We start from the raw sequence: 19,746 nt of genomic DNA, 5'->3' as shown, positions 1-19,746 counted from the left end.
AATTCGTGATATAAATCAAAAATCGTCAAATAAATTCCTAATATATAAATTCGTGAAAAAAAAGCGCTTTCGACAAAATACTGAACTAGAAATCTATCGACAAAGACTACTCACTTCTGCCTAGCTTAATAGTATGAGATTGCCGCAGCTGATGCTCTCTGGTTATTTCAGTTTCCGTTTTTAAAAGCGCTATATGTTGAGCCATCTCAGCTAGATTTGGCATGTGAAATTTTTAGCGGCAATCATTGGTAGATCTTCTAGCGTTGTCATTCGGGGAGTTGAAATGCGTTTTTTTTCGTCGCGCGTAAGAGAAATAGTAACGTAAGCAAAACAAAGCAAACATTGCCACCGGCGGAAAAAAAATACAGGCAAAATTTGGGAGCCACGTAAGAGAATTATATATATTAGATTTATAAGTAATAATGAGGAAAATTGGTGAAAATTAATTTAAATATGAAAGATATTTTGGTTTCAAACCTAAAAAAAATTAATAATCTATTTTATTATAAGATCAGGTCGATAAAGTGGGTATAAAATCAAGTTTATTTTAGCTCTAAAACCGAAACATTAAATTAATTTTACTGAAATTTTTTGTGCATTTTATAAACATTGGATTTACGGTAACACATTAAAAAGAACATGTTTTGATATACCCATTTTACCTTGGTAAAGTGGGCACAGTTCTAAAATTAGCATACATTTTACTAAAAAACATATACAAATATTGTTTTAGAAATAAAAATGGTCTTAGATTAATGTATGATTATATTTAAAAAAAAAAAATGTTAAATTTTTTTTTTCCTACTTCGTATTATTAAATTAGAGTTAATGTTCATAGCCATCAAACTTACCATACATATACTATGGATATTTAGTTCATGTGCAGAATGTTTTGCTGAACACAACACAATTTCATCAAAAAGCAAGAAAAGTATAATAGTTTTTGGTTTATTTGAAATATAAATGAGAGTGTAAAACTTAAAACCTATAGTGTTTTTACTATTTATAGCAGATATGTATTTTTCTTGAGTTAAGTTACTTTAAGGAAATTTTTTTGTTTTCCATGAAAAAACTGCCACATGAAGGTAGAAACTTGCGTGAAAACTCCTATATACCTTTAAATATGCCCATTAAGTTGTATCTATTTTGGTAATTCTTTTAATTGTATAGAATAAAAAATAAAATTTACTATGCAGGGCTCTAATTAAACAGGTAAATTAATTTTTAGTTATTTCATATCAAAATATACAGCTTTAAATATTTATTAAAGCTTACCCAGAAGTAAAAGAAAATATGCATATTATACAACTTGTGGCTAAGCCTAACCATATACTCATTTTACCAATTCATAATTTATAGAATTTTGAAATTTATTCTTAAAATTTCTCTGCAGATCTGATCTTTAGGTCCCTCTACCAGTTTGAACTAAAATTAATAGCTTTTGTCAATTTTTAGTGATATTAGAAGAAAGTTCATCAACAGCTTGAACTAACATACTTTATAGGTTGAATCATGAAGTTAGTAAATTTGTTTCATCAGTTTATAGAACCGAAATAAAAGTTCTAGTCACAATCCCAGTAAATGTTGCTAAAAATATTAAATAAATATCTCAACATAAAAGGAGAAAATAGATATTTTTTTACATTTCAACTACTCACTTTATCCTATGTACCTACTGACCCTATTCAAAATCTACAAAATTTAAATAGATTATACCAATAAGCAAGAAAATTTTGGTTTAAAAAGAAAATTTAATTTTTTATAACTCACAATTTTATTTGCTCATTACAAATAATTGTACAATTTGTAGTCAGGTGTAAAATATCTGTAGTGCATCCATCAAAATTCTTGTAAAAATCACAATGTGTAGTAATGCTTTTACAACATGACCTGTCTTTATACAGTGCAATGCAATAATTATTTGCTTAAATTAAATTAAATTTAAAAAAAAATTTTCTTTGACAGTTACCTAAATATGATTAAGAATTTTATATAATGTAGCCCATAATTCCCAAAATTTCATAGTAATATTGCTGCTGTAAAGTTAAAAGATTTAGAGATAATATTTCTAAATCTTTAACTTTTTACCTTTAAAATAACAACACCTTGTTTGTTAAAAAAAATATTTTAAAATTTCCTTTGTCATTTGGTTGATCTTATTGAGTAATTGTCTAAATATATACTATGCATCTTAACAAACTTACTCTTAAATCTCCAGTTCCAGGAAAATATTCTCCATACTTATGAAATGAACAGGTCATGACTCTATCTGTTGTATAGAAAGCCTCTTCAACACCATCTCCATGATGAATGTCAATATCAATGTAAAGGACTCTCTGGTGATATCTAAATATATATAAAGCACTATTAAAAAAAAGCTTGGTGCAAAAAAATTACTTTTTTACTTAGTTTATAAGCAAAATCAATCAATAGGACTAGGTGATGTATTGTCACAATAATATTGCAATGACTTATTACATTAATGTTTTACATTTGGTATTGTGAAATTTTGAATTTGTGCACTTTTTGATTGATATTAATTGATTAATTACGACAATAACATTCTTGAAATAACTCAATCTTCAGTTACCTAACAACAAAAAATGTCAAAAATACTTTAGATTTGTCTACTCACTAAAAATAAATTGTATTTATCTTTAAAAAAATTAATAAATCACATCAGTAACATAATATATTGAAAATTTAAAAAAAAAGTAAAATAATCTGCACAGATAGGGCTTGTGTGACGAAAAATAGCGCATTGTAGACTATGTCTTTATATTAGCAGTTAAATCAATATTAAAATGCATTTATAAAAATCTTTATAAACAGTAGAATAAAAAACTTAGCTGATGGATTGCAGAAAAGATTTAAAGCTAAAGAACAGCTGACACCTAAAGGCACATGTATCTTACAAGTCACTCCCCTCACAGTAAATTTAGTACATTACTATCAATATTTATTAAGAAAAGAATGCATTAAAAAGTAAAACAAATCATTGATTAAAAATATATTAAAAACTTATGCATTTTTTAAAATATACATTGCAGTTTTAATGATTTTTAACAATGATTATTTCTCTATAATTAAAGACATGGATGGCAGCAACAGACTGGTTAAAAAATGATAATTGGCTGGATTGATTTTAAAAAAAATTAACATGAAGGGATTTTCACAATTAAAAGAAAGCACATTTCGAAAAATGAGGGATTCAACAACACTTTGATTCTCAATAATAAATAATTACATTGGAAAAGATAAAGATAATCGCCATGGAAATCATCGTTCACTAATGATTGGAGGAAATTCTTTTTGCCTGAGCCTGCGATCATTAATGTCTGATTGGGAGGATCAATGAACTATTGATAACAATGCTCTTCAATGTGTGTGCAGACGATGTCTATGACGCATCGGGAAACATCGTACACATTGTGGGTAGATTGTAATTTCCAGTACTTCAAAAAACACACCTATCAGATCAGATTACCAATGATTGCATAACACATATTTTTCAATGCATTACCCAGTTCTACTTCTAAGATAAATTTATAGCTAAGATTAAGAAAATAGTTTAGACATAAATTTTTAAAAATAAAGACTTTTATATTTTACTGAGGATAAAAGAGTTAACAGTTTAAGTATAGACTTGGATTAATGATATTTTGAAATTATAATATTTCTTACAATTAATTAAACGAGATAAAAATTGCAACAATTGCAGTTATGATGTATAGGTCCAATAAGTCAAGTTATAATACACAATAAAATCTTACTTGAGAAGTTCCAAAATTGCAAGCACGATGTCATTTACGTAACAAAAACCTGAAGCTTCAGACTTTTTAGCATGATGGAGTCCTCCAGCCCAATTAACTGCAATTTCTGCTGCTTGCTTATTTAATTTAACAGCACCAGCTACAAAATGCAAGAAAATCTGTTTGAATGACTGACATGGCAAACAATTTTCAAAATTTTAAAACTTACATTAAAATATGAAGTAATGAAAACAAGAAAATATGTAAGTAATGAAAACAAGAAATTTGTGCAATTTCGATATTTAGAGAAGTTAAAGCAATTTAGTCTTAGAATAAATAAAAAAAAGAGATATTTAGTATTTTTGTACTAAGAAATATTTTGATTATTAAAATGTTCAAGTTATAAAGGACAAGATAACTGATCTTTTAGTTTAAATGAAAATCAAAAGGTAAAAAAACATTCATTATAACCTCTAAAATTTAAACAGCTTGGGAGGATATAAGACAGATTTTAGGCAGCTTAAACTTACAGAAATTTGAAAGAAAAAAACAAACAAAAAAACAAAAAAAATCTGAAACACAAATCTAGGTGGTTTTTTTAGTCTTAACCATTACTAGTACTCAAAAGTGGTACCTAGATAAGACTTTTAAAATTTTTTTAAAAAACCAGATTGTATTAACAGGGTGTGTAGCCAGATTTTTCATCAAAAAATAGGCACCTTTTAAGTATTTTAAGCACTCAAAAAAAATATTTTTAATCACTTTCCAAAAAATAAAAAAACCATAACTAGGATCTGTGCAGTAACAAAAATTATTTTTTTCTATCCTTTTTAAGTTCTTAATTTATAAATATAAATTCAATAAAATTCAAAAACGCTTTCAAAAACTTTACATAATCACGATAAAATAACTAGTTTCTGATAAATATTGCAGAGAAAATTATAAAAAGCATGAATTTTTTATAATTTAGAACAACAATCGATGCGGCAAAGAAAAAATCTCTTCCTAAAAGATAAAAAATTAAGCACTTTTTACAAACACCAAATAAAAAAAAGCATCTTTAAGGGCTTTTAAAAAACGTAAATCAAAAATAAGCACCATTAAGCAATTTTTAAAAATACAGTACAGAACCCGTTATCCGGAAATCAGAAAACTGGAAACCAAAAAACCGGAACGAAATTCGATAAATTTTACCGCCATTTAAAAAATAAATTTTTTTTTTTCCTCATAAGATTTTTCTTTCTTTTTTTGAAAGATGTTTACCTTACCATCCTTTTGGAAATAATCATTAGTGTATTACTTCATCGTTTTTTCTTCTTTTTAAGATTATTTCCAAATTTTTTTAAAATTCGGTTTAACAATAAAAAAACAGCTTTTTGTAGCGATTCAGAAAACCAGAAAAATCAGTTATCCGGAATAGCGATGGTCCCGATCGTTCCGGATAATCGGTTCCCTACTGTACAACACACCCTGATTAAGATGTTACTGTTTTTCGATCATATTTCCATTAGTTATTCATAGAGATATTTTTTTAAAAATCCTGATGTTTTTAATGGCACAATATTATAATGGCGCGTAAACTGAATATCAAGTAACACATTTTAGCAACCAATATTCCACATGGTCAATATGCAACGAATTCACGCAACCAATTCATATGATGTAGTGAATCACTTTTTCAGCACTATCTCACCTTTTCTTCTGTCTGGTACTGCATTTAGTTGACAATTGATTTAGCTCATTTCTTCTTGACAAAAGTTGAAAACGAAGTCTGCTTTCTGACGTGAAACAGTTTAATTATTATAAGGGGGGAAATGCCATATTGGCAGACTTACCAACAGATCCACCTGTAGAAAGTTGGCAAAATTCATAAAGTCCATCAAACACTGGACAATCTTCTCCGACATTGACTGTAAAAGATTTAAAAAATGTTACTAAAAATTCTCAAGTAGTTATCACAAGAATTGAAATAGCTTTTGCATTATAAAGGAGAGATTCCAAATATTAAAAACTTCTTAAAAAGAGAGCATATGGCACTCTGCCCTAGCCAATGCAGTGTCATAGTCACTCTGAAGAAACAAAGAGAAAGAAAAAAAAAATTATTTGAAAATCTTCTAATGCTTCGTCAAGAATAAGTGAATGTGATTACAAATGAATTGCTCAAAACTTATTTGAAAAGCAACTAAAACTAGCTTATTATTTTACAAATGCTTGAGACACATAATAAAAATTACTTAAAAATTAATATTTAACTTACATCTTTGCATTTGTTTGTTATATTCACCCATATTGTCCGGCCTGATACTACGCAAGAAACGGACATAATCATCACTATGGTATTTAGTCATTTCTTCTTGTGTTGCCTTGTGAGGTCTCTGAAAAATACATTTATAAAAGATTAGAAACATCAGTTTTAACATCTTTGCTACTACAGATAACTTAACTCTATGAAAAAATTCTAGAAAGTTAATAATAAATAGCATGAATGATATAATTATATAGTGGAGTTGACTCCTGTTTAAAATATGTGTATAAATTAAAATTCATTATTAAAAATTACGATCATTATTATATCTAATATAACAAATATATTACTTCATATCCTGACAAAAGTAAAAGATTTTAAAAATAAACAAAATTTTATTTTATTACAATTAAAATTTAACAAACATTTATTTCAGACATATAGATTTTATATTTTCTTTAAGATATTTAATAGCACTTTATGAAAATTTGAATTAAAAAAAAAAAAAAAAACAGATGTTCCACCTTTACTGATTTTTGAATGAAAATAAGATCATTTCACTTGAATCTCATAAAAATTGATAAGCTTTTAAATTTGTGTTTTAGAAAAAAAAATTTTGGCGAACTTAAGTTAATTTTCTTTAATATCATAATGATAATATAGTAAAAGTTTAAGCAATGATAAGTTACAAGAAGGGAAGTAACAAATATTTGATCACTATTCGGCCCTTTTGCGGAATATTCGGTAAGCCGAATGTTTGGACAAATATTCGACAAAGTATTATTTCAAAAATTAGTTTTAGAAAGTTATTTTTTTCTTTCTCATTTTACAAATTTGAATAGATTAATAAAGAATAATCTAAAATCGTATTTTTTTACTATGCATTATTAGAAATAGTTTTTACATATAATTGATAAGTTCTAAAAACTAAATATTCAAAAGCATTTGTAGACCATATTTTTTTAGCGCTTTATGGACACTTCTTTTCCGGAAAATATTATTTTTAGTATCTAAGTTTTGATTTATGAATTAAGAGTTTTTTTTTTCAATTTTTCTTTTTCAACTTTACGTATATATCTGGTGCTGTTAGTTTTTTAATTATTTTAAATTTTTTTTTATGGACAACTACTATATATTTTTTTTCCTTTTCCCCCATACCAATGACATAGCTAGGTTCTGATTAATTTTCAATAATGACTTAACTTACTTAAATAAGAAAAATATAAAACTAAAAAATCCTTTCCTTTATTCAAGGAAACCTGTTCAGAAGGTCAAATAGAAAGTCATATAAACTAAATGCATAAAAAAGTTTCAGCTTGACACATTAGCAGGGTTAATGTGGGCCCAACTCAAAAATCCTGAAAATTTCTTCAGTAAAATCACTCAAAAAATTAATATCTTTATAAATTTAAATCATTGAAATTTTCAAAACATGATATTCTAAATGAATTATATGCAGCATAATTTAAATGAATAATTATGTGTAAGTTTACTTTCATCTCTAATCACATTTATTATTCTACCAGAAAAAATATTTACAAATGAAAGAGATACCAAGCATAAATTCTAGTTCTAATATTTTCAAATAAAATATACAAGAATTTTTATAAATAAACGTGTTTGATGATTTCTTGAAACTTCTGGACTTAGGATTTCTAGAAACTTTCGGATTGCGGTCAGCGAGAAATCCGGATTTTTTTTCCGGAGCACAATCACCCCTGCATTAGAAATATTCAATTTTCTTTATAGTGAAGGAAGATGATACACCCAACGCATGTTTTATGACTCTTTCTACAAATGAAAACTTGCAACTTTTAATTTCTATAACAATATTGATGAAAAATGCCTTTGATTTAATTTTATAACAGCAGTTGAAGAGCCGACCCAATTTTGAGTTCACAACTGCCAATGTTAAACTTCGTAGCCTTGTAGTTTTAAACCCAATCCAGAAGACAAGGGAACTCCTGGTTCAAGTAAGTATTGGGAGACATTTTGGCCTTATTGGAGGATTTTTTGACAAAACTAACCCGCATTTGGGTTACATGGAGAGGAAAACCACAAAATCTTCCTACTGTTAGCCTGACAGCAAGGGGACTCTAACCCATGATTTGTCTACCACTGAAGATATTTTGTGTCACTATAGTGGTCAGTGCGAGACAGGTGCAAAATTCGTAAAGACCAACCATCGCTGGGATTCGAACCCTGGTCACTTCATTGGGAGATGAACATTCTATTCACTGAGCCACCATGGCACTAAATGCTTTTTAAAAATGTTTGTAATGATTACAAGACAAATAACAAGAATTTGTTGTTTTTCTATTTCCATTTTTATTATTTTTGCTAAGAGTAGACAATGCAAATAATATTAAAAGAAATATAACTCACATATATCTCCATCTTCCTGTACAGTCCATAATTAAGAATTAGGTTATGAGTCATACGTATTCTATGAGGTTTCATAGGATGTCCTTGGCCATAGTAATAATTACCAATATCTCCTAAAATATTAAAAACACATTTAAAAAGAAAAAAAAGAAATATGGTTAGGTCTAAAACCAAACTATTAAATTTTCTTTTCCAAAAATTATGATGCATTTTATATACATTGGATTCATGTAGATTAAATGTGAATTATAACTTATCTATTGTTTGATTGTTTTCTTAGAGTAATACATTCAAACAAACATGTTTTGATTGTATCCACTTAACCCCACTCTGGGTTAAAGTTAACATAGTTTTAAAATTTGTATAGGTTATTAAAAAACATATGTAAATATTGTTTCAGAAATAAAAATGCTCTTAAATAAATCTATCTTCTTCATATTTAAAAAATAAATACCAAAAATTTTTCTTTTCTTTTCGTATTGTAAAATTAAAGAGTTAATAATCATGACTATCAAAATTAGGTTTCACTTTGGAGGCAGTATATGATGCTGAACTCTACACAATTTCATCAAAAAGCAAGAAAAGCATATTAGTTTTTGGTATATTTGAATTACAAATGAAATAGTAAAAATTAATATCTAGAGTGGAAAATTTAAACTGTTTTTCACTATTTATAGCAGACATGCATTTTTATTCAATTTTTGTTATTTCAGGAAATTGTTTTGTCTTCCATGAAAACTGCCTTATTAAGGTAAAAACTTACGAGATAATTCATCTATATCTTTAAATATGTACTAAGTTGTATGACTGTCAACTATGCTACTTGGTAATTTTTAAATTGTATTTGTTACATTATTTCCCCTTACCACTATTTTCTTTAAAAACTAAAATTTAAAAGAAATTTCGTTTTCAGTGTTAAAATTATTATGAAGGGCGATAATCAAAAAAGTTTTTTATTTTTTTAACAAATTACAAAATATAGAGCATTAAATGCTTACTCAAGCTAACAGAGTAAAAAAAATATATTATCATACAACACTAAGCTAGAGTTCTCCCTAGAAGTAAAAAAGAGCAGGGCACTACCCTTTCCTTTCAGACAAGGGCATTGAGTATTGAGTTTTAAAAAGACACTCACTTATCACCTTAAAAATTCATCAAATTTTGTAATATTATATAATAACTAAAGCTGATCATCAACAATTTTTTAATTATCCTCTTACATTTTTTTATGTAGAAATTTCAAAAAGTAGTTCTCACACATTATCAAAGCAAGAGAAAAATTCATAATTTATATTAAAAAAAAAAATAATAATTAAAGGCATGCTAAAAGAAAATCACTGAGCATAATTTTTTTTCTTCAAAAAAAGTAAACTAAAAAAATTTGTAATTAACAAACCTAATCAATTTAATTTTTTTTTTAAAATTCAACTTGAAAATTATTAAAAAATGAATATTTAAACATGCATTTTTTAAAAAAACTTGAAAAAAAAAAACTTAAAAAGTCCATTAATATACCTCCTGAAAAAAGAGAAACTTATAAGTGTGTTATCTAAACAGCGAGTTATTTTTTAAATGGACTATGAGTAAAAAGGTAGTGTTTTTAAGGAATGGTGGCTTATTTTTACAAAGGATGGCACATTTATAGTGATCAAAGAGCAGATTGGACAGACTGCCCTTCTAAAAAAATGCTTAGTGAGAACACTGGCTTAACTTAACCATAGTGGTTTAATCAGGGTTGCAAAAAACCCAACCGGGTTTTACTGGGTAAAACCCACTCTAAAGTGGGTTTTACTGGGTTTTTCTAAGATTGATTTCTTTTTTTATCCTATGTTATATTAAAGAGCTATTCTATTGAAATATATATGTAGTCTAGCCTAATAAAAATTAACCTATAGAGAAGAAACTAATTATGTTGGAAACTGGAGAGTCACCTCGCTGGCTAGATTTGACTGTATGGACATTGATTATTCGGTGCCATTGATTTGCTTTTTATGCAAATAAAAAATTTTCAGCAAATATTTTTTAAGATTAAAATATAAATAAAAAGTAATCCTGTGTTAAAATAAGTTTCAAATGTGTGATGTATGTGAGTACACATAACATTTTGTATCGTGATGCAGAAGAAACTTTTTTTAGACTTTCACATCAATTTATTTGTAATAATTATCTATATGAAGTCAATTTATAAAATTAAACTTAATTATTAATATTAAAATAAGCTTTTTTAAAATAAGGTACTTATCCCTGNTTTGAACCCCCCCCCCCCATAAAAAACCTAGAAAAGCCCAATAAAACCCACCCGGGTTGGGTTTTTCTACAAAACCCGGGTTTTTTGCAACCCTGGGTTTAAACCACTATAAAAAGGTCATCAAAATAAAAAATCCAGTTTTAATTAAAACTAAATATTTTTCAAAAAATTAGATAAAATGAGAGCAATATTAAAGCAAAAAAGGCAACATGAATAAAGCACAAATGAAAGAATACAGAAAAGGACATAGTAAAGTTTCTGTTCTATATAAAAGAACTCTCCTCCGTTTCTAACCACCAAATAATTCTAGAGAAGTAAAGAGAATACAAAGTGGGTTACCAGGGTGCCTAGCCAAACTTTTCAACAAAAAATAAGCACTTAAAAGATATTTCTAAGCACTTTTTTTAAAAAAGAAAATCATAATTAGGGTAAACACTCTAATGAAATTTTTTTTTTCGTCCTATTGCTGAAAGTTCATATATATGTGTGCAGGGGTCTATCTCAACTTGCCGTCGATATGATAATCTCCCCAGAAAAATTTGTAAGTCGGATGTTACGAATTTCACCAAATAAAGAAAAGCGAGCAGCAACTACTGACTTTTTATTATACTTGATAACAACAATCGTAATAAGAAATAAAAGCCAATAAAAGGAAATTTAAACGCTTGTCTAATCATGCTTGTAAAAGCACGGTTATACATTCACAATGTACACTATATGATCATGAACGTCATAATTTTTTAAATGATCAGAAATCATTCAATAAAATTGAAAGAATAAATTTTAATAAATATATATATATAAGCCAAATTCAAACGAATAAGTGAGCCATAATGGAGTAAAATCACAATTAAGGAAATACTGGAAATCCTCTTCACTTAAAGAAGACTCTTAAATCCTATGATAGCTAATTAATCCTATATTATGTGTAAAAAAATTAACTTACCATCATAGTAGTAACAAACACGCTTTTTAGAATGTGGTGCAGTCATTTTTATGCAATTATTTTACAAAGTATTAAATAAATAAATTACACCCGCTCAAACATTTTCGGCATCACTGTCCAAAAAAATATATCCGGAATTCTCGATGCCAGAAAAATTTTGAAATAAATTTCTTTGTCCTCTAAATTCTGATTAATACCGCTCTGTCTTGAAAGACCAACTTATGTTAACCCTACACTTTAGAGTTACGATTAATGCCAAGATGTTAAAGTTTCGAGCGGAAAAAGATGTAAAAAGGAAATGGTGTTGGCCAAAATTGTTGGCACTGACATTTTATCAGTTTTTTATCTGATCTTTTACCATCAGCAGATCACCCCCTTTCCCACTTGATAAATGTTCAGGAATAGTAAAAAGAACCAACTCTAGAAATAATTCTTCTTTGCGCCAAACGAAGAGATAAAAAATCGAATAAAGTAAACTAAAACAAAAATAACGATATAAGCAATGATAATGCCACTGCGTTTGGTTGGTTCAAACTCGAGCTTTAAACTGCTCAAATAGTTCATTATTTAAAATTTTATTGAAAAACATAGTCTGCAGTATAAAGAACTAATCACTTATGTTATTGTTAATACAAATAAAGATTATTTTTCTCTCATTCGAATATCTTTATAATTTAGAAATTTTTCAATTTATTTTCGTTTCGATTTTGATGGAAGTTAAGGATTTTGACGATATGTTTAGATTTTGATTAATTTTTACCATTTATGAAGTTTAAATTTTAAAAGATGGAACCCTTTTTCCTCAGTTCTGTTTCAAAAGAAACTCGCCTTACAAGATTCGTCGGCTCTGATCAAAGGGTATTTTCATGCAAATATCACAAAGATTATTCTTCAAATGTTCGAAACTTTTGAGTTAAAACAGTTTAGTTCAGGCTAGAACATTTAAAACCATTTACGAACGACAATCGGTCGAGACTGTTTGTTGAGTTGCATGGGTATAATTTGCTTGAAAACAACTAAGGATCAACTCAGGAGTTCCTTCTATTATTTATTTATTTATTTAATTCTATTTTCCGAGGACAACTACCTCGGTTTCGTTGGTTAGCTTTCTTGAACTGCACATTGGGCATTTCCGCAAACTTGTAATTGTCAATTTCAAGAATTATGTTTCACAGAATAAAATTTTCTGAAATTGTTTTTTTCTAAATAGTTCTCACTTTAAAAGAAAGGCATATCTGTCACTCCTGATTACCAATTAACCCTAAAGGCCAGGGAAATAAAATGAACGAATGGTGTAGGTATGTTGTTATTACAGTTCCAGTTTATCATGGGTGTATATCTCATCATTGTCTATTAATTCATTATTTTAAATTAAGGATATTTGAAATTAGAAACTTTAAATTGTTATGAAAACTTTTTGAAGGTTCACCTACAATTTCATTTACTTTACTAATCTAGTAGTGCTGATCTTATTTTGCAAACATATTAATCGATGAAATGTTTATTTTCATTAAGTAATTTTAATGAATAGTTCTCAATTATAAAAAATGATTACTTATTTGTAAACATTAAGTGGATTTTTAATGTTTTTTTACGCATAATCTGCTTTAGTAGTTTTTGAGGTCTAATGCACAATTGCAATTTCCACATGCATATCATATCTTAATTAAATTAGAATTTAACGTATCTGAACAAATGTTTTAAGATGTGCACTTATTTTATTTTTCTAATGTATATATATTGTAAAACAATCCATGCATGACTAATATTTATATTTGTTTACATTCAAATTTGAAGCTTGCGTATAGTTCCGTATATTTCTAAATTAAATTTTAAAAAATTAAAACATTTGTTTTGTAATAATTTGCTTCTTCATATTTAGTAAGATTACCATCTCACATTTTTCCCTTTATTACACACTTAAATTGTAAGTAAGGTTTTTTTTTTTTTTAATTTTTNCCAGAAAATTAGCAATTTTTTTTTTTTTTTTTTTTTTTAAAATTGATTATTGTTTACTATGCAGAATGATTATTAGTGGTTCTTCTTTCATCACTTGTTGATATTTTCATTTTTTTTAAGTATTAAGTAGGAAAACAAGATATTTTTACACAAAGGTGCTTATTCCTATAAAGTATTGCATTTATTCACCCACTTTAAGAGGTTGTCTGTATTTATTGTATTTATTCAATTTGTATTAGTTTAATTCAGACTTAATGGAGAGGTCTTTTGGTATTGTTAGTCTTGTTAGAAATAATATATGGGTTAATATTTAAAGATGGTTTACATTGGACTTAATAATTTTCCACCTTAGTTTCTTGAGATTATTCATTTAATTATTTATTCAATTAATTATTTAAGTAATAGAATATTTGAAGTTCTTTTTCTGTCATAGAAATGTCTTGTTTAAATCAATTTTACAACAACTAAGGAGCTTCCAGCAAATTTTCTGTTAGGATTTAGTAGTCTATATTTCAGATTCATTTATGTATTAAATGAGTTTATTTTCATGTCATTTTCCCATTAATATACTTTGATTTGTATATGACAATTGGTAATTTAATATTTGAAATTGAAACATTCCATCCAATGTGTTATTTAAGACTTAAATTGGTGTCACATATCTGATATAAATGTGATATCAATGAAGGCAGCAATTAATAAACACTATTATTAATGTGCAATAAATGCTATTTTTAAGTTTTTGACACAGTTTTATCCATGGTATAAACAGTGAAGAACTGACAGAATGACACATTTTGAGAACTTGTCGACCATGATTTAAAGTGTGACCGTTGGATTGTAATATAACATTTTAATGTTTATAATATTGTCACATTTTCATTTGCTTAAATTAGATGGAGTTGCAAAATCACTCTTAATTAATTTCTAGGTTCATTATCATTTGGTTATATTAAATTTATAAAAATACTCAAACAAGCCAATCGCAGCCAAACCTATTCTATTAAATTAAATGAGCCTATTTCTGTTAATGAAATTTTATTTTTATTTTTACTCTGTTGTACTTGGTCCTAAAATTCAACTGATTTTGTTGCCAATACTAGTGAATTGTAAGTTGATCCTTGTTTCTAAAGTCAGGGAATATTATACATTTTGCTATTAAAAACAATAAAGCATTGCTTGAATTAAATGTTTTAATCTTAAAGTAAGAGAATATTCCTATGTGAGAAAGTAATGGTATTTTTTATAGCATAGGATTCAGTGTGATTTTTTATATAGGTATTTAATAGTATATTTTTTTGTGTACTTATAAGGCAAATCTTCTTATCGGGCAATTTTTCTTATCCGAACTTTTTATACCAATAAGATTTCTCTATGGTTAATCCTATAAACTTCTTCATTCCTATTCTATTTTTTCTTAAAATTTACATGTGTGTGTTCAGTTTAATATTTTATTTAGGTATCATATATTGTTAAAAATATTTTTTCTGTCCTAAAATTAGTCAGATTTTAAGCCTGGCTTTAAATTATAGAAATAATTTAAACAAATTAAACTTTCGTAAATTAATGTAATTATGCTAAACTAGTTAATATTTAATTATTTACATCCTAATCCAAATTTATTTAATTCCCCCCCCCCTTTGCTTTTAAAAATTTTCTCTTATTCAGAACTTAATTTTTACTCTCTTCTAAAAACTTTTTATGTCTATTAGGATTTCTCTATGGTTAATCCTATAAACTTCCTCATTCCTCCATATTTTCTTAAACTCTGCATGTGCATATTTAGCATAATACTGTACCAGAGCTCATTCTAGGCAGAAAAAAAGGGCAGGGAGCAAATGTTTAAAAAAGGGGCATTATTATTCCAAAAAGTCAATAATTTCTTTCTATGGCCTTACACGTTCTATTAAAAAACGTCAATTAGTAAAAGAATTTTTTTTTTTTTAAATTTTACTAAAAGTAGCAAAGCAATCATATTAATTACTAATTTTTATTAATAAATTAACATATATAGCGAGTTAATGAGCTAATTATCTTAGTAATTTATTTAAAATGCATGCATGCATTTTAAGTGTGTAGTTATGATTTAATAATTAAAATGATTAATAATTATGATTTAATGATAGTGGAAGTAACTGCAAACTTTCAAAGATAAGTGCAATAAGGGGGTGTGATGGCTATTTTTCCTTTCCCATATAAGTCTATGTAATGACAATAACGACAAACTAAATAAAAAGCGTTGAAAGGTTTAAGAAATCCATTGTAGAGTTTGGTGGAAAAATAAAGAAGGGTTGAGGAAAGAAAGTGTATGGAGTATATTACATCTGGGCACTAATTTACTTCAGGGGCAACAGGGTGGATTCTTTTGACTAAAAAGGCAGCAGGGTGCTGCGCCCTGTTTACCCTGCCTAGAATGAGCTCTGTACTGTACTTAGGTATCACATATTATTAGAAACAGTCTTTTTTTTTCTGTACTAAACTAAGTTAAATTTCTAACTTTGCTTTGAATTATGGAAATAAATTAAACTTCCCTAAATTAATNTTTTTTTTTTTTTTTTTGCTAGTAAAATAGTTTAATTAATTCTTTATTTTATCTAAAATCTAGTTCAGATGAGTTCTCTTTTAAAAACTTTTTATATCAATTAGGATTTCTCTACTGTTAATCCTATAAACTTCCTAATTCCTCCTCCGTATTTTCTTAAACTCTGCATGTGCATATTTAACATAATATTGTATTTAGGTATCACATATTATTAAAAACATTCTTTTTTCTGTGTACTAAACTAAGTCAAATTTCTAATTTTGCTTTGAATTTTGAAAATAAATTAAACTTCCCTGAATTAATATTTATTTACGAATTTATTCTTTATTTTTAATTGTAAAATAGTTTAATTAATTCTTTATTTTATCTAAAATCTAGTTCAGATGAGTTTAATGTTATGGAAGTTTGACTGATAAATTTCATATTATTAAGCTTTTTATTTATCAATTCGAATCTGGTGATAAGTGTGTAATGCTTGCAATCAGGAAGGAAACTGAAGCTTCCACTTTTTCGAGAGCTGCAACTTCCTTTGTGTCAATATTCAGTATGGCAGCTTTATATGTTGTATTTTATTCAATTTTCCTGAATTGTTACTTTTATTTTAATTTCTTGTAATGATATTTAACAGTTGGATATGGAAATTGTGATTCATTAAAATGTTATGGGCTTATATATTGCAAGAACGCAATATTTGAAATATTTAGTACATAAAGTTAGTATGCTATAATATTGAAATATTTTGTTTGAAAATAAATAAAAGTGTACATTTTCCTATTCATTTTTAAATTTATTTTGATGTCACAAAATAGTTTTTAGGTTTAATTTATAATTTAATGTTTAATTTGAAAAATTAGCCCATAAATTCTTTTCTTCTTTATTCTTTCTGTTCTGTTTTCTGCAGGTTATATATTTTTGTGTATTGTAAAGAAAATCTATTTATAGATATTTTATTCCTCCACCAATGCATTTTCTGTACAATGTTACATGGTCTGGAAAATACTTATTGCCTTTACATATGAAAAGTACAAGTTATTTGTGTGCTTAAAAAAGGTAAATGTGTGTGAGTTGTATGAGAATAGTATATGAGTTGTGTAAAAATTTAAACAAATATTTGTATCATTTAAGTACAAGGGAGATTGAATTGTGGATAACTTTTAAAGTTTAATAAATTGATAGATATTATAATTTCAGAAAAATTAAAAAGTGATTTACTTCAGACATAATTAGAAGGAATTTATTTTCTTTTATTGCAAACTGCTCCAATAATTATATTTAATTATTTTAAAAGAATTTAATTATACTTCAGATTTTTTTTCACGATAAATTGCCAACCCTAAGTTAATTATTTAACAAATATCAAGTATCTGTATTAAAATTATTTTTAGTTTAAAATTTGATAAAATGTTAAAACCTTTTCACTTTTCTACTGTATTTAGTCTATAAATTGTTAATTTTTTTCTTCTTTGATGTATTATTTTTTTTTTATACTGATTAAAAGCTAACTTTTTGTTCTACATATTCGAAATACAAAGAATATTTAGACCAGTCCACTAGTTCAGGGAATATTCCACTTCTATTGCATACTTCTGTAAAAAATACACAACTGTATATAAAGGAATATTTTTATTAATTTATCTTATATTTAAGTTATCATAATAAAAATTTAAAATGAAGTTCGTAAAGCTGTTTTTGGTACTAATTTTTAAACTATTTTCGGTTCTTAACTTTGCTTCTCTGTGCGCTATACTCAATGTTTACTGTGAAATGTGAAATTATATAGGCGTAGGAAAAATGTTTAGAACTTGTGAAAAATAACACCACGCTACTCTTCAATCCAGAGAAATGCTTCTACTGGGTTGACATCTGAAAGGGCCATTTTTTGAGGAATTCAACAGTTAAATATAATATATGAAATGGAACAATTTTTTTAAATGAAATTTTTGCTTCGAAATGAGTAACAAAACGAAGTACAAAGCAATTACTGGTTTGGGGAGCTGGATATGCAGCTATTCTATGAGTTAGTAGGAGTTGTTCCAGTTTTCCCCAAATGGTGTTCTGTGGAACCTTAGGGTTCCGTGAAAGAGTCAAAGGGAGTTCTGATAGTTTTTTTTTTTTAACCAGTAATGATTTTTGGAAACCTTTAATTATGTTTTCCAATCAATAATCCATTATTTATTTAATATTTGAGTTCCCTGTATGAAATCATTTAAAGTAAAATGCCAATAAAAAATATAGCAAGTGTTTTTTAAAAACTTTAATTTTTGTAGCTGCAATATATTTAATGAATTATGAAAAAAACATGCATTTTTAAAATATTGCATTAGTATTTCAAAATGTGCTTTTCAATTCAAAATGAAGTAACTGAATTTGTTTATAAAGAAAAAAATTTCGTTAATAACCATTTTCAAAGTTTACAGCCATTCTTTATTATTTTCATTTTTAAGAAAACTATAATTTGGCTTAGCCTGCTAATTTTCAACTTATGCATATATACACCAAAAAAAAGAAATTCATAACTGTACTAGATTCAGTTCTAGTATTAAGAATTTAGCTGTTGGACATAAAACCAAATTTAATGATAAACTAATGAAAAGAAATTTCTCTTATTAAATTAGTATTTTCATAATAAAGGAATCATATATTGGTAAATGCGTTCACAATTGTCTTTATGTACTTTCTTGAAAATAGTCAGGTTTCTGCAAAAGAAGGTTGATCACTTAAGATTCCATGGCAAAGAGGAAAAAAAATTGAGAACTGCTGAGCTATTCTGTCGTGTGAGAAATACCTACTTCTTAAAAAAAAAAATGTTTTATAATTATTATCTAGTAAATAGATTTTTTTAAATTTCAGATTTAAAAGTTCATAATGAAGGTTGATCAATTTAGAAAACTGGGAATATGGAGGACATATATTCACAGTCAAGCTCACTTGTTTGATCCGTGCATATTTAACANATAATTATTATCTAGTAATTAAATTTTTTTAAATTTCAGATTTAAAAGATCATAATGAAGGTTGATCAATTTAGAAAACTGGGAATATGGAGGACATATATTCACAGTCAAGCTCACTTGTTTGATCCATCCGATGAATATAGTTAATTAATTTTGTCTTTTTGTAAGCTATCTTCAATATTCGTTGATTTTTAAATTATTTTTTTCTCTAATCAATTGTTATTAATTTTTAAACTTAATCATTATTTTTAGTTATTTACTGAATACCCGAGCTTTCTGTCATGGGTAATATTTGTGTAAAAAAGAGTGACCATGAACAGATTATGCCTCAACACAGCCTTAGGGACAATCCTGAAATCACCATTGAAACTCCCATGTCCGGTGACAGTGGAATGGAAAGTGGAAATGGTGGAATAACTCAGCTTCATGAGCGTCAGCGCTATCCTAATTGCACACCTAATACACCAATCCCAAATTTTTCACCCGATGGTATTAGACAAGGAAACAACTGCTGTGAGTTAATTTTATCTCTTAATTGTGTGATAATTCTCAGAATATACTTTTAAAGTGATGTTTTAATGTAAACAAAATTTGTGTTCAATATGGGTTTACATAGCTGCCAACTGTTCAGAAATTTTCGGATTTGTTCCTAATTTTTAAATCAACTCTGAAAATCTGATATTTTTATTAAAAATCCGAATATTCGTAAAATTGC

General features: G+C 26.9%; 2 protein-coding genes across 6 annotated transcripts in view; one reads left to right on the top strand and one right to left on the bottom strand.

Moving 5' to 3' along the window:
- The window catches only part of LOC107439520 (histone deacetylase 1), a 28,108-nt gene extending 15,987 nt beyond the window's left edge, over positions 1–12,121 (bottom strand). Inside the window, exons 1-6 of the mRNA XM_016052152.3 lie at positions 11,577–12,121; positions 8,383–8,495; positions 6,010–6,127; positions 5,588–5,662; positions 3,774–3,912; positions 2,205–2,346 (exon numbers count right to left, since the gene is read on the bottom strand). Of these exons, the coding sequence (XP_015907638.1) occupies positions 2,205–2,346; positions 3,774–3,912; positions 5,588–5,662; positions 6,010–6,127; positions 8,383–8,495; positions 11,577–11,622 (633 nt within the window). The 5' untranslated portion in view covers positions 11,623–12,121. The remainder of the gene's footprint in view (positions 1–2,204; positions 2,347–3,773; positions 3,913–5,587; positions 5,663–6,009; positions 6,128–8,382; positions 8,496–11,576) is intronic.
- A 164-nt stretch (positions 12,122–12,285) lies between these two features.
- The window catches only part of LOC107439521 (Tyrosine-protein kinase Src64B), a 30,846-nt gene continuing 23,385 nt past the window's right edge, over positions 12,286–19,746 (top strand). The window contains exons 1-3 of one of the 5 annotated variants that reach the window (XM_043053315.2): positions 12,286–12,874; positions 19,071–19,194; positions 19,284–19,544. In XM_043053315.2, coding sequence (XP_042909249.1) covers positions 19,313–19,544 — 232 coding nt within the window. In that variant the 5' untranslated portion in view covers positions 12,286–12,874; positions 19,071–19,194; positions 19,284–19,312. Of the gene's footprint in view, positions 12,875–12,907; positions 13,000–19,070; positions 19,195–19,283; positions 19,545–19,746 lie in introns of those variants that run through there. The other 4 variants (XM_043053316.2, XM_043053314.2, XM_043053313.2 and 1 more) reach the window with 4 other exon arrangements.

Source organism: Parasteatoda tepidariorum, chromosome 4, assembly GCF_043381705.1.
Source record: "Parasteatoda tepidariorum isolate YZ-2023 chromosome 4, CAS_Ptep_4.0, whole genome shotgun sequence".
In the NCBI taxonomy this organism is placed as follows: Eukaryota; Metazoa; Arthropoda; class Arachnida; order Araneae; family Theridiidae; genus Parasteatoda; species Parasteatoda tepidariorum.
The sequence above is the reverse complement of the archived record's forward strand: the minus strand, read 5'-3'. Positions and strand labels throughout refer to the sequence as shown.